The sequence below is a fragment of the Carcharhinus amblyrhynchos genome, chromosome 12 (genome assembly GCF_965287045.1).
Source record: "Carcharhinus amblyrhynchos chromosome 12, sCarAmb.v2.hapA, whole genome shotgun sequence".
Classification (NCBI taxonomy): Eukaryota; Metazoa; Chordata; class Chondrichthyes; order Carcharhiniformes; family Carcharhinidae; genus Carcharhinus; species Carcharhinus amblyrhynchos.
The window spans coordinates 57,433,080-57,449,137 of record NC_137335.1 but is presented as its reverse complement, the minus strand read 5'-3'; the positions used below and the strand labels follow the sequence as shown (position 1 = coordinate 57,449,137).

The following is a 16,058-nucleotide window of genomic DNA, read 5'->3' as shown; positions in this document are numbered from 1 at the left end:
TTACTCTCTTGACCTTATTGGCTTGAAACCACTGACCATCCAATTCTCCAGTTGGCCACCATGTTAGTTGATACTATTAATCTCTATCTTCATGTGTTGTGCCTCTTTCCTTTAAATCTGCTGTATCACTCTCTGTTCAAAACAACCTATCATTCCTTGCAGCCTACACCTCCAATCTCCCTTCCCTTTCTCAAGTCTTTGAATGTGTCATCACCTCCAAAATCCATGCCCATCTTCCCAGAACTCTATGTTTGAATCACTTCAATCAGGTTTCCACCCTGCAACAATACCAAAACAAAAAAAGGCAACTTTAGATTGAGAGCAATGTCATGTTAAGAATTCCCTTGAAGCACCATTAACCCTCATCTGTATGTTCAATTCCCTCCAAACAGTTCAGAAAAGATTCACAAGAGAGGTACCAGGGATGAGGAATTTCAGTTATGAAGATAGATTGGAGAAATTAGGATTGCTTCCCTTCGTCACAAAAAGGCAGAGAGAAAAGTTGATTGAAGTATTCAAAATCATGAGAGGTCTGCACAGAGTTGATAGATCAAAATCATTCCCACTCAAGAAGGATCAAGAATGGGAGGGCACATAATTAAAGTAACTGGAAAAAGAAACAAAAATGATGAGGGAAAAACACTCATTACAAATGACATTCCATACAATTGTGACAGAAGTAAACTCTCTCTAATTAGTCTTCTCAACCTGTCCTTAGACCTCTGACAAAGTTGACGGCCATTCTCTTCCTATGCCCTTCCACGTCATCCAGATGGTTGGGACCACTCTCACCTGGTTCCGTTCTTAGCCATCTAATCACAGTGAGAGTAGTACGTGCAATGTCTTTCTTCCTGTTATATCTGATATCTGGGTCTTTCCTATTTCTCATTTGGCATCATACTTGTATGCTGATGACGCCCAGCTATATCTCATCACCAGCTCTCACAACTCCATCAATATTGCTGAAGTACTAGCCTGCCTATCCAACATAGAGTATACGAGCAAAAATTTGCTCCAATTAAATACCGGGAAGATTGAAATCACTGTCTCTGGTCCCCACTTCAAACTCCATTACTTTACTGCCAGCTCCATACCTCTTCCTGGAAACAGGAAACAAATCTGTTCACAAATTTTGTGTCACATTTATTCCCAAGTTAATTTTTGACCACACAATTATGCCATCAGCAGACTGCCAGAGAACCATAGAATCCCGGCTATGCAGAAAGAAGCCATTCAGCCCATCAAGTCTGCCCCAACTCTCTGAAAGAGCATCCCACCCAGACTCTCTTCTCCATCCTATCCCTGTAACTCTGCACCTTGACCATAGCTAGTCTATCGAACCTACACATTTTCGACTTTGGGAGGAAGCTGGAGCACCCAAAGGAAACCCAGCAGACATGAAGAGAATGTGCAAACACCACACAGTCATCCTTCAAGTCACTCACCATCCTGACATGGAAATATATTTCCATTCCTTCACTGTCGCTGGGTCAAAAGTCTTAAATTCCCTCCCTAACAGCACTATAGGAGTACCGACACCTTAGGGCCTGCAGTGGTTCAAGGCGGCAGCTCATCATCACTTTCTCAGGGGCAACCAGAAATGGGCAATAAATGCTAGCCTAGCCAGCCCACTTCCCATAAACGAACTTAAAACAAGATTTTGCTACAAGCGCCACACATCAAGTTATCAACTGTCATTGTGGGTTAATATTTTCAGTGTTAGCATCTCACAGTCATCGAATTTTACAGCTCAGAAAAAAGTCCTTCAGCCCACTGTCTCTGCAGTGGCAAAAACCACAGTACTCTAATCCCATTTACTAGCACTTGGTCTGTAGCCTTGTATGCTGTGACATTTCAAGTACTCATCGAAATACTTCTGTTGCCAACATACTTCTTTGGCCTAACATCACCTTACATGACTCAGTGTTGTGTATTATTTTATAATGCTCCTGCAAAGCACCTTGGAAAGTTTTATTATGCTGAGGCACTACATAAACGCAAGCTGTTAAAGGGCATGATGCCAGAGCAATTTTGAGACATGGGTAAAGGTTGGCCATAACTGGGAGCTAAATAATTTTAACTGTAGGATCTTTAGAAAGGACAGGGTAAGAAGAACCACATGAATAACAGTTCAAGTCCAGCAGTAGAAAGGATTTCAAGAAGGGTTCAGACAGCTACAATACAACACCTTGAACAAAGGAACAACAGAAAATAAAAGCCTCTGTTGGGGATGATCATTAATGGTGTAGTAGTGGAATGTATAAATATGGATAATAGGGATGCAAGCAACGAAAGCTTAGTTATAATGGAAGATTTTCATTTAACATTTAGGGAAAGGCAGAACAGCTTTAAATGAAAAAGCAATTAATTTGTAGTTTGCATTCAGAAATCTTCCCAACCAACATCTTTTAAAACCAACAGGAGAACATGCCATATTAGAATTATTGATGAGGATCAAGCAAGAGGTAATTAATCCACCAAAGGTACTAACTTGCAATATATGACATTATTAGTGAATTTAGTGTTAGATTTGAGGAGAATGGAGAGTTGCAAACCAAGGCTTTAAATTTAAGTAAGGCAACCTTCAAATGGATGAGAAATAACAAAGTATTGTGGATGCAACATGCTTCAAAGAGTTCAATTCATATATTCCTGAAATTTTTCGAACAAAACATTACCTTTCCATAGTTTGGAGTCACAAAGCATCAGTTTATCAATGAGAGAAGAATTCTCCTCTTCTGATCTTTGTTGTAATCCCACTTCACACAATATTCGCCTCAATCCACCTTTATGAGGCAAAAAAAGGTTGAATAAATTCCAGTTGCTTATCTGAACACAAGATGAAGAGGTTATAATGCTACCTGATTTGGTAGCACCCGACATACATCCTACCAGCTGCTCCGCACAAGCTGACTTGCAAATATTTCCCCTTTGAGAATTTTCCCCTTTCCAGCGCAAGGTACAGGTTTAATATATGAAGTTTAAGTAAAAGGTCAAATTCTGAACTAGTTGTATACATCAGTCACATCATAAAAATTAAGCCTACAAGCTAAAACCCAAGTAAAATTATTGGTAAAAGATATGTCATCAGAATGACAGGTGGTGAGCAGTCATCTTCTTGAACTATTGGTGTTTTGACAATGACTTGATTTGATATCAAGTGTGGTGTTTCAGAATTTTGACAAAGCAATTATGATGTTCTTACTTTAAATGTTCCAAGTTAAGCTGATGCTGCAATGCTTTCCTTCAGTCTTAATAGACACATGCAAAAGCACAATAATGACTGCACTAAAAATAAGTGTCATACTCTTCAAATAAAGCTACTCAGCATCTAATGATACACGGTCACTTTCAAGTACCTTAAAAAATCAATTTTCTTCCCTGACAAACTTAACAACCTTCCTCTCCTGAAGATGTTAATTCAAGTCAGAATAGTTTATAGATCCCATCAACTCTCTGGTTTTTCACCCCAGTGACAGTTTCTTGAATGAGTTGAGACATTAAGCAGCAACTGCTGCCTATTTCAATGTGAAGAACACAACCAAACTCAACTTCCACCACCTGTATTTCCCAGTGAGTGATTGTTTCATATGCCACAATGCAATGTACAAACATCCAACAAATCAAGCACAGAATTCTGTTTTACTTAAGCTATTAGAAATTAGTAAACCAGTGGAGTTAGAGACCGCACAGCAGAAATAATTCTGAGTATTTGTTCTTTTTTCAGAAAAAGGGAGAAAGTAAGAATAGTTCATATGCCTCTTTGAACCTGCTCCACCATTCATTACAATCATGGCCAATCATCCAATCAATAGCCTGATCCTGCCTTCTCCCTTTATTCTTTCATTCCTTTCACACCAACTGCTATGTCTAGTGTTTCCTTCTTGAAAGCAGGGAATGTCTTGACCTCAACTGCTTCCTGTGGTAACAAAGTCCACAAGCTTACCAGGTGAAGAAATTTCTCCGAATTTCAGTCCTAAAAGCATTAGTCTGTATCCTCAGATTGTGACCCCTGGTTCTGGACAAACCTACTATTGGGAACATCCTTTCTGCACCTACCCTGTCTAGTTCTGTTGGAATTTTGTATGTTCTATGAGATCCCTCCTCATTCTACTAAACTCCAGCGAATACATTCCTAACCGACTCAAGCTTTCTTCATGTCAGTCCCGCCATCTCAAGAATCAATCTGGCAAGCCTTTGCTGCATATCATCTATAGCAAGAACATTCTTCCTCAGATAAGGAGACCAAAACTGGCTGGGGTCCTAATACTGATCCCTGAAGTATCCCAGTAGTCACTGCCTGCCATTCAGAAAATGACCCATTTATTTCTACTTTATTTCCTGTCAGCTAAAGGTTTTAGTTATACATAAAATAATTCCACAACCAGTTATGTTCTTGGTGAAGACTAGTAAAGTGTTTATTTTATAAATTGGTGAAAGGGGAGATTTCTAACCAGTTATATGGCAATATTTTAAAGTATTTTCAATACTGTAGGCATCATTGTCTACTTCAATCGAAAGTAGGCCAGAAGGCATGATGGTAAAAGTGAATAGTTCAGAACCAAGGGCCTGGGAACCCTGCAATTAGCAAAATTCATTTCAAAGTTTCTTATGCAAGAACACACATTGCAGCAGATATGAATAGGTGTATTCATTGTCTAGACTTAAGGTGGAAATGTGCCCGGACATAGGATCACACGTTTCTCCAGTTTGGCAATAATCCAGTGGGAACTTCCACCCTGACCCTTGTCATGAGCATCTACGGTAATCAGCCAATGAGGAAGTGACTTTAACCAAGATGGACGAATGCAATATCATTATGCTGAATGGTGGAATGCAATTGCCTAAGGCGAACGTCAGGAATTATTATTGTTGTATGTATCCTAAACGTAATTGATTTTAAGCTAATTTAAGGTGGGAATTATTAAGAAGAAAAATTGTAATTGATCTGTTTTTGATTGTATAGACAGATTCATCAGAGAGATTCTTTCGCTTTCAGAGCCACTTAACCTTTTTGGTGTTCTCCTTGCAGCAGCATGTTTTCTTTTAAGTAAATGTTATGTCTTTATACAGAGATATCTGCCTCATGAGTTTTGTATTTTCTAAAGTTAAGACAGTATCAGTCATCACAATTTACTCCACAACAATTACAAATCCAAAAATCCAGATATTTACTCAAAGAACAAAGCCATAAGGTTTATGGTTGAAATCAAAATAACTTTACTACACAAAAATTGAAAAACATGAATATTGTTGGCTGCTGACTATTTAAGATAGAGGACAGAATCCTCCATGTATTCTCTCCTCAGCAGCCAGGTTGTTCTGAACGCCAAAATCTTGCTTGCAACAGAACCACACCAAGGGATCTACTTACCCCTATAATTAACACCTGGCTGACCATTATTTTTCTACTGTTTATGACCCCACCAGCTTGATTACATGATTATTTACTGGAAGCCAGCTGCTTTTTAAAAGAATTTTTTTTTCAGAGAAACTGGAAGGAACATCTTCCAAACAAAAAAAAACCTTCATTGCTCCCACGGCCCCACTCCTCAGGACCATCACAGGGTCCCTGTCGAGTGAAAAAAGCTTTAAATATAGCTTTCTACTTAACCATTTAAAATTTGTAAAGTTTACTTAAAGTTCCCTTACACATCACCATCAATTTAGCAACTGTCTGATTTCATACAACAGGTGCACGGGCCTCATCATAGTTTAATCAAAACTTAAATGTCAAAAAGTTATGATCTCAGATCCTTGATCAAAAGGTGGATACCAGGCTTGCCCAAACTCTGGGCCACGGGGAATGACCCAGTCCCGGAGCCACTTCATCCGTCCCTGCACCAAGCAAGACGGCCTGTGCTGAGCAAGTCAGCCTGGAGGTCCCTGCACCGAGTGAGCCAGCGAGGCCAAGACCCTGAGCCTGGGAGAGAATCATACCCATCCCCTCCCAAAAAAACTATCCACATAAGAACATAAGAAATAGGAGCAGGAGTAGGCCATCTAGCCCATCGAGCCTGCCCCGCCATTCAATCAATCAATCAATCCATAAAGCAAGCCAGGAGAAAAGTCGAGGCTAAAAGGCACCTATTTCTAACCCCATTTTCAAATGAATTCTGCTGAGGTCATCTCAGAATGTATGTTACCAGAGACAACTGCAAGGTCAGTATTAGTTAAATCCAACAACTCAGCACCTGTCAGTACCTCTTTGCTACTGACCAGGACTTGGAGCCATGCCTGCCTCCCCAGCTCTGCTTCTTAAGTGACATGGGAAAAAGACTGGGGTCTGTTGCTCAGCATTTTAGGTACTCTTCTTTTTCATAATTATCAACTTTTTGCTTTGACAGTGATTTTGAAATTCATGTTTAATGCTGTGTCAAACCTCATCTTGCTAGCATTTGCTCAACGGCCCCTGGAAAAAAACTGAAATGTGGCCCTTCAGACATGAACAGGTTTGGTGCATTCTTGATTGCAAAGGGCATCACTTGACATCGTAACACCTGGTCATTAAAACAAAAGCAGGATTCACATCCTACTATTTATTTAAAAAAAACTATTCCTACACAAATCATCACATTGCAAGACAGAATAAGCAATACTAATGGCAATTTTTCTGGATATGAAATGACAATTTTTTTAAATTAAACCATTTATATGTAATTGTCAAAGCTACATATCACAAGGTCAACTGGGAATTATTTTTAAAACAATGCTTACCTGAGTAACCAACCACCTGACTCAGCCAAATTAATAATTTTAAGGCAAAGTTCTGATGTGCAACTACAGATGAATGCATCACTTGCACCTTCAGCGGCTTTGTTTGTCGGCTAGTACTCCGCTAGAGCAAATCAAACGTTGAAAAAAATTGTCAAGGACAGGAGAATATAAAGTAACATGGCAACCACTAACTATTTTTATTAACACATGTACATTTTATTTCAAATAGAGAAGGAAATTCTCACCACTATGACTGTTTTTGCCTGCTCACAAAACTGGAAGTCACCATAACGAACTGATCTACGACCCTGAAAACGTCAGAAAATGAGGTATTTTACTAAAAAAACTTTTGCAACCTGACTCAAAGAAACTCTAGATCAAGAGAAGTTATCAGCATTATAAACCAAAATGTCTACACAAAATCCAATATTCCTCAAGAGATTTTGTTTGATCTTCTGCACTGCTACTTCATGTTAGAATATACGTCTGCAGTTGTAACTATCCATATAGTAAGTTACTAACTTCAGTTGCAAGCCTCTGTCGTATGAGAGAGAGAGAATCATACCTTCAGCTTTTTCAAGCACTTTCTGATGACCTGCTATTTTCAGAAACTGTCAACAGTCCAAGAATAGTTTCACTGACTAAGGCATATATGTGACAAAACAAAAAGTAGAATACATCCCCAGACCCATCCATTACCGAATCAAGACATCAGTTACATCGCACCACAAAAATAAAAAGCAGAGTTTCATGCACTTGTCAAATTTTGGAAAATGACAAGTTCTGCTTCCAGTTGCTGTATCATAGCAATATAAACACTCACAAGACAGTACAATAATGTAGACCTTCCATGCATGAATTCTGTACAGAATTTCGAATTGAGAAGCCATGGAGTCATTCCATGACTGAGTTTTTCTCACTGTGTAATTGGACCACGTTTGCAGAATTGCAGTTCAGCATTTTTTAAACGCTCCTTTTTCTGTAATTGTTTTTAGTGACCTCACAAAATGTATGTGGAAAATATTACAAATATAACTCACATCTCTATCCACAGTGGTCGCAAAGCTGACAGCTTCCTTCTGTGTACAGTTCACAGCCTTCTGCAAGGTGAAAATCACTTGCTCGTATGTATGGACTTCATCATTAAATAACATACAATAGTAAGTATCTTCCTTTTCCCTGAAGAGAAAATAATCACAAGTACTTAAGATTTCCTTCACTGCCTTAGTTGATCAAAACTCAAATGCTTCAAAATAAAATTGACTGGCAAAAGAAGCAATGGTGACATGAACAAAATATTTTTGCACTGCAAATGCTTAGGTTATGGAATGCACTTCCTGAGACTGTGGGAGAGGCATATTCAATCATGGCTTGCTTAGGGAAATTGAATATCTGGAAAGAAAAATATGTGCAGAGCTATGGATGAAGCACAGGAGTGGGACTAGCTGAGTAGCTCTTACATAGAGCCATCACATACACAATGGGTGAATGCCCGGATTCTGTGACTGTGAATACATAATGATTCTACAAAAGCCACATCTCTAATTTAGAAGGAACACCAAAATACCCAAGTGGTTTTAACAAAAACAAAACACAAAATTGATCTTCTAAACCTACATCACACTCCCTAAGCAGCAATGAAGCAGTTATAGCTACAGTATAAGAACTGCACATGATTCATGATGGAGGCACAGCTTTTGGTGTTACAATACACTTTGGGATCTGTGATTCTGTGTAGGATCTTTCCCAAGTCATATGCCCCTCACTTGGAAAGAAATACAGTGCAGAGGCCAATCAATTCCTCATGCAAAAAGTCTGGGGATCATTCTGATGTGTAATTGCAAATACACATGCAAGGGTTCCACCTCTTGTCTACCATCGAGAAAACCTCTGCTAAAACTCAGTCACTTGTAGAGAGGTCCAAGCTCAGCTCTCATGAAGCCAACAGCTGAGAAGCCCAAGACCATTTACTGATCAGACACAAAAGTAGACAGATTACTTCATCAGGGTTTTTGTCCTGTCTTCTGTGGAATGCGTGCATGTGTTGCCCAACCTCAACTGCCCTCGGGAAAGTGCTGTTGGGCCACCTTCCTGAACTGCTACAGTCTATCTGAATGAGGGGCATCAATGTTAGGAATGGAGTTCCAGGATTTTGACCCAGCAACTATGAAACTATGTTGTTTAAAGCCAGGATGGTGATGGGAGGGAAATTTGCAAGTGGTGATGATGTTCCAACAAATCTGTTTACCTTGCCCTTTTAGGCGGTGTAGGTCACAGTTTGGAAGGTGCTGTGAAGGAACCTTCAAGTTGCTTCCACCAACAGAGAAAATGCTGGAAAATCTCAGCAGGTTTGGCAGCATCTGTAAGGAGAGAGAAGAGCTGACATTTCAGCTTTGACAAAGGGTCATCTGGACTTGAAACGTCAGCTCTTTTCTCTCCTTACAGATGCTGCTAGACATGCTGAGATTTTCCAGCATTTTCTCTTTTGGTTTCAGATTCCAGCATCTGCAGTAACTTGCTTTTATCTTCAAGATGCTGCTGTGTAGCCTGAACATGGTACATACTGTTAATATCGTGCATTGGTAATTGAGGAAGCGATGGTGGTGGATAGGGTACCAGTTAAATGGCCTGCTTTGTCCTGAATGGTATCAAGCTTCTTGAATATGGTTGGATCTGTAATCATCCAAACGAGCGGAAAGTATTCCATCCCACTCCTGACATGTGCCTTGTAGTTGGTAAAAGACTTTTGGGAATCAGAAATTGAGTTACTTATTGCAGAATTCCAGCTTCTGACCTGCTCTTGCAAGCACAGTATTTATATCGCTGGTCCAGTTCATTTTATGATCAATGTTGAACCCAAGAAAGTTGATGGTGGGGATTCAGCAATGGCAGTGCTATTGAAAAGGGACAGGGCTTGACTCTCTCTTGTTGGAGGTAGTCGTTGCTTGAAGATTGTGTGGCATAAACGTGTGTTGCCACCTGTCAGCTCAAGACTGAATGTGGTTGAGGTCTAGATGCATTATGGACACAGACCTCTTCAGTACCTGAGGAGTTGCAAATGGCCCAGAGCAATTATCAGCGAACTATTAAGTCAGGAAATAATTAGGCGATGCTCTGATGCTGTCCAAGTGGTAAAGTACACCAAAGTTGTGCAGTTGACAAATGGAAATACATTTGCGGTGATGGCATTAGTAACAATAACTGTATCTATATAGCACATTAACAACACAACAAAATGTCCCAAGGAACTTCAGAAACTAAGTCTGACACAGAATTACATAATGCATAATTACATAAAGACACGTGACCAAAATCTTGTTCAAAGAGGTAGGCTTTAAGGAGCATCTTAAGATGAAAGTGTGTGAGGGGAGAGAACAGATTTGAGGACAGAGCTTAGGGCTGAGGCAGCAGAAGGCACACCACCACTGCTGGAACATTAATAGAAGTATTGGAGAAGAGCACAGAGATACAGAGGAGCAAAGCGAGGGAGGGACCCAATAACACAAGTTTTAAAATCAAAGCATTTCCTATCTGGGAGCTAATGCAGGCTCAGGGAGTGACGAGAGTAAGGGCATGGACAGCAGAATTTTGGATGGAGTAGTTTATGGAGGGACAATGTTGGAATCAGCCAGAAGTCTGTTGGAAGAGTCAAGTTTAAAGACGAGGGTTTCAGCAGCTCAGGCAAGAGTCATGTCAGACAATGTTCAGGAACTGGAAATAGACGATTTGAATGACACCATGTAGGTGGTCGAAGCAAGGCTGCAAACAATTTGACTCAGTTTCAGCCAGTTGCCAAGGAAAGAAAGTGAACCAACAGCAAGGGAATGAATTGTTAGTGAGATTGAAGACAACAGTTTCAATCTTTTCAATTTTAATTGGAGGAAAATTCTGGTTATTCAGTCCTAAATTTCAGAAAAGCAACCAGAGAATGTAGCAACTGTGGAGAAGTCAAGAAAAGTGGGGTAAAAGTGGGTGGTGAAAACTGAGCGTGTTTTTGAGAACCACACCTTGGAATTTTCTTTCTGAAGGTAGAATTAAAGAAAAAAACGTAAAATAATTTAGACTTTGATGTTCTGCATTTATTCCACTGGCACAGAAGGCTCCCTAAATTAAATGTTCAAGACAAACTAACAAAAGCATCAATTATTTTAAACTGCAACACTAAGCCCCACGCAACTTGAAATTCAATTTTAAACAGCCATTTCTACAAATACAAAAACAAAACATAATTCCTCTCAGCAAGAAGGTAATAACAGCCCGTCAGTGTAGGAAGATGTTGGGTGGGTGGGGATTTCTTCTTACAGCACCTTTCAAGGATGCGTCATCCAGCAAAATGGCAATTTCTACAATCTATACCAGAAACTGGGAAACTGTGGTGGTGCAGCAGAGCTGAGTTCAAAAGGAGGATCTCAGAAAAAAAATTAGCAAAAAATTTTCAACCGAGTATTCTTTTAGGAAATCTGCATCAATTTACAATCATTTGTCCATATAATTACTGTCTGTAACATTAATAATTCATACTTACAGAGGTTCTAAACCAGAAGGTAGTCTATCTTCCTCTACCCAAGTCAGCATATCTACAGCGTATTTGAATGCAATTGCAAAAATGTTATAGGCGCGTCCAATCATATCCTCAGACAAATGTGCCATTGGATCCTATGAAAATAAGAGCAAAATAAAGCTCAACACAATTACAACAGAAGAAACCACAATGGTTAGCAACCTAAACAAACAAGCTATAATGTAGAGGTATCTGTAACTAAGCTGGAGAAACTATTTACTCAACTGATTTGTATCCCAGAGCTAACTACTTCAATCTATCTAATAAACAACAGATATGGTTTTCCCAATCAGACCAGAACGTGGCATTTCCCGCAGCATCACAGCACGCCCACAATCCCTTTGGAGGGTAGGGAAAACCATCTTGACACGGTCATCATTGACCATCCCCAAGTAAGGAGTGATGCTGCTCATTTGATTATTTCCTACAATTTCATGCCCATTCATTACAACTTCAATACAGAAGCATCTATGCCATCTACAACAATGATAGCCATGACGTGGAGATGCCAGCGTTGGACTGGGGTAAACACAGTAAGAAGTGTCACAACACCAGATTAATGTCCATCAGGTTTATTTGGTAGCAAAAGTCACCAGTTTTCAGAGCGGGCTCCTTCGTCAGCTAAGTCTGACAAAGGAGCAGCGCTCCAAAAGCTCATGGTTTTTGCGACCAAATAAACCTGTTACACTTTAACCTGGTATTGTGAGACTTCTTACTGTATCAACAACAACACCAGCACAAATGTCAGGTAGGCAAGAGGCTTACACCACCCAATAACAAGTATGAGAAACAAATGGGATCAAATTAATTTGGACAAGGAATAGGCCAATAAGCCGCTCAAGCCTGCTTTGCTGTTCAATATCACGGGAAATCAAATTCTAACATCTACATCACATTCCTACCTACCCCGATAAACTTTAATACCCTTGCTTATTACAAATCTACCTCTGCCATTAAGATAGTCAAAGATTCTGTTTCCACTGCCTATAAAGTCAAGGCAACAACCATATCTTCATTTTGGAAATTGTGCCACAGACTGCAATGTTTACATCTCTATTCAAGAAATAAAAAGGAGTGTACCATTAAATTTTAGACCAATTACTTTCACTGCAGCTGCAGGTCAATTTTCAAGGATCTATGATATGGAATGAAATTCTGGAAGAATTGGAAAGATATGGGTTAATTATGCAAAATCAGCTAGGATCTGTAACTGGTTTGACTACAGCAAATTGGTTTCTGTTGGCTAAAAGACACGATACTTAAATAAAAGGAGATATATTGATTTACAAAAGTTAAGATGCCTTACAAGACTCATGGTACAAATATTAAGATACGTGTTTTGAGAGAGAATTAAACCATGAGTGGAAATGGCTCAAGGAAAGAGAATAAAGAGTGATGATAAATTAGTCTTTAGCACCTTGAAGAGGTGTGGGTTATTCAGCGCCCAGGGATTTCAGTTGCAACGTCTCATCTTCAATGTATATCTATGTACGTAAATAACTTGGACAAAGACAGATAAAAAACCTCAATGAGGCAAATCTGCAATAAATATTTATTTATAAGCTTGTTGAACGGAATAAGCAAGCTAATAAGTGAGCAGATAGGTACCAGATGCATTTCAATGCAGAGCAATGTGAAATAGCACATTTTGGGAAAAGCAACCATGGAAAGTAAAGCCAGTGGAAAAGTGCATGAACAGATATGTAGATCTTTCAAAGTGCAAATGGCAGGGAGTAAAAAGTAAATAATGTTTTTCTCAAACAATAAAGCAGTAGAATTCTGTTGGATAAAGACAGTAGTCTTCCAGAATTGAGAAAACTGTCCTGTTCAGGTGACCCCTCTAAAGAAATATTAATGACGTGGAAATCAAATAGCTAAAATTCTTGAGAATTATACCAAAAATAAAGGGAATGAAAATTTGGATCCTCTACATGAGCAAATAAAGTTGAGGATCTAACAGAGGTTGTCAAATTAAGAAAGGTTTTGAGAACAAATAGAGCATTATTAATTCTACAGATGTTTGAATCAATATTAATTGGGTCAAAGACTCAATTATTTTTTCAAAAATGAAGGGGAAAACAAAATAAATGGTTATACAAATATGGTGATTAGCACAAAGAATCATGAGTGTGCGCAACATAATGGAAGTTTAATAACTGTTTGAAATAAAAGGATAAGAAAATTGCAAAGAAACAAAACAAAACAAAACAGCTAAAAAGAGAATTAATGCCTGCACTACTTAATGAGACCAATTCTGCCCTGTAATTTACTGAACTGTACGGTCTTCCACATTATAAATGCATTCAGCTCACTTGGCTGGATAGTGATGCAGATCAATGCCAGCAGCATGGGTTCAATTCCCATACCAACTGAGGTTATTCATGAAGACCCGCCTTCTTAAACTTGTCCTTTGCCCGGAATGTGGTGAACTTCAGATTAAATCACCACCAGCTGGTTCTTCCCCTTCAAAGAGGACAGCAGCCTGTGGTCATTTGGGAATTATGGTAACTTCATCTTTTTAAATTACACACTCATGAATCTGTCTATAATATACTGAATTTACAACTTGAGGATGTAAAGCTATGCCCTTTGTGAAAATGTCGTTTTTCCCTATTTCCAATAAGTTGCTTGATTCAAGGAGAAAATGACTGTAACCCAACAGGGATTATCGTACAAACTGTGAAGACTTTGAAACATCAGAGTGCAATTCAGACAATGAATTGTGTGGCATTAATAGTAACATCAAGAACATGTGAGGAAATACTGCGATAATAAGTTATAGCGATGTAGAGGCTATGTTACTGGACAAGGAGCCCAGAAACCTGGACTAATAATCCAGTCAAAGTATATATTCTACCCAGCCGTTTTGAAAATTTGAATTCTGCTCAAAAACAAATCTGGAAATAAAAAGCTGCCATCAATTGACATATTCATACAGCTATTAAGATTATCAAAACTCAGTGAATTTACCATTTAACTTTTGGGAAAAAGTCATTCTGACCTACACCAACCTGGTTAACTCTTAATTGACCTCAGAATTGGCCCAGCGGGTGAAGTTCAATGAATACTGGATTTACCAGCAACGGCCACATGCCACAAATATGAAAAAAACGATACAATAAGCATGCAATTTTAAATAACTGATGAAGAAAACATACCTCCTCCATTGCTCCTGAGACAGTCGGTTTATGTTTCAAGCAATATGGGCCTTGTTTCCAAGCTTCAGTGTCTCCACAGTCACAGAAACCCCCTCCACCTGAAGTAGTCATCTAGATTAAAAACAAGCATAGTCATACTAAAATTCAAATCCCAATTACTGCAAATTAGGGAAGAAATTCAAAGGAGAAAAATGGTTGTGCCTGATGAATGTCATTATGCAATTACAAACAAGCTAGTCATGATCACATAATTTGGATCCATTTATCAACATTCATAATTTTGGATCATTTTAGATGGCAAAACATGGGCAGCTCTGTTCACATGTCGTATCAGCCTATCCTGCCAAGTGCAATAAAACTTAATTTTACAGTGAATAAAATCACAATTACAATGTTCCAGAGCTCTGAAGTTACAGGACATGTTTTCATAATTAAGTATCGTATCTCCCAACAAGAAAAGGCAGCACAAGGCACAGTTCAAGAAATAGGCTTATGGAGACTTCTCAAAGGGAAAGGAAAACTAACAAGAATTTATGAAGACAACAAAACAGTATAAAGATGGCTGAAAGGTCGACCAATGATAGTTGGGTTGGAGGAAGAAAAATTCAAATGAATTAGAGCTATAAGAAGAAAGGAAACAGCAAGGTTATGGAGCAGCAAAGTTATGGGAGAACCTGCAGACGATGATAAAGTTTATTAAATTAATATGCTGAGGGATGGGAAACTGAGGGAGGTTGAGAAGAATAGGGGAAATACATGAGCAGAGCTTGGCAGAGACAGAATACAGGTTTGTAGACTCCAGATTTACTGAAAATTATCAAGGGATAAAACTAACAAAACTGCATTGAAGAAATTAACAAAGACATGAACAAGGATTTCAGCAGCACAGGAGGCAAGGTGAGAGTGGGTATGCAAAGATACTAAGTGCCAAGTCTCCACAATTTGTAATCCATCAGGGAAACAGGATCAGATATACTCCAGTAATAGTGTATCTCGTGTAAAAGTCAATCCCCTGCTTTTGACCGAAAAATTCCCTTTCTATACACCACCCACTCTCTGCTTCTCCTGCAGGCTAACTCTGACTCCAAATTGAGATTCTGCCACTCGCTGTATTCTGTCCTGAAGCCCTACTGTGAGCAAGGACTCAGGACAGAGGTGACAAAAGGTAGGAAATGAGCACAGGAGAGGCATGAGGAATAGAACAGGTCCATTCCAAAATGGTGCCAATCAGGTCACCAACACTACTTTGGTCCCAGAACAAAATAACAGTGAAGGGAAAGCCCTGAATCACACCATACCAAAGAATATGGATGGCTTTCAACCCCTCGAAGACAGGACTCACATATAAGCTAACCTCCTAACATTTTGCCTAGAATTTGGGCTTAAAGATCAACTTTTACATGGGTATATGTTGTCTATTTCATTTCCACATTGTCAAACAAAAGTATTCCATTTATTTTCATCCAGTAGCAATATGGTAAGCATTGAACAAGATGCGAACAAGAAACTAAATACAAACAGTGATAGTACATAAACAACCTACCCTATATCGATGAGCTCTGTGCACGCTGGCCAAGAAGCATTCCATGCATAGTACACAGGTTGGATCGACTGCACAATCC

General features: G+C 39.1%; 1 protein-coding gene across 6 annotated transcripts in view; it reads right to left on the bottom strand.

The window, feature by feature from the left end:
- Window positions 1-16,058, bottom strand: part of ubr2 (ubiquitin protein ligase E3 component n-recognin 2) — a 129,934-nt gene that overhangs the window by 91,431 nt on the left and 22,445 nt on the right. For all 6 annotated transcript variants that reach the window (XM_080200592.1, XM_080200593.1, XM_080200589.1 and 3 more), the window contains exons 3-9: window positions 15,980-16,058; window positions 14,437-14,547; window positions 11,243-11,373; window positions 7,758-7,896; window positions 6,963-7,025; window positions 6,718-6,838; window positions 2,679-2,786 (exon numbers count right to left, since the gene is read on the bottom strand). In XM_080200592.1, the coding sequence (XP_080056718.1) occupies window positions 2,679-2,786; window positions 6,718-6,838; window positions 6,963-7,025; window positions 7,758-7,896; window positions 11,243-11,373; window positions 14,437-14,547; window positions 15,980-16,058 (752 nt within the window). The remainder of the gene's footprint in view (window positions 1-2,678; window positions 2,787-6,717; window positions 6,839-6,962; window positions 7,026-7,757; window positions 7,897-11,242; window positions 11,374-14,436; window positions 14,548-15,979) is intronic.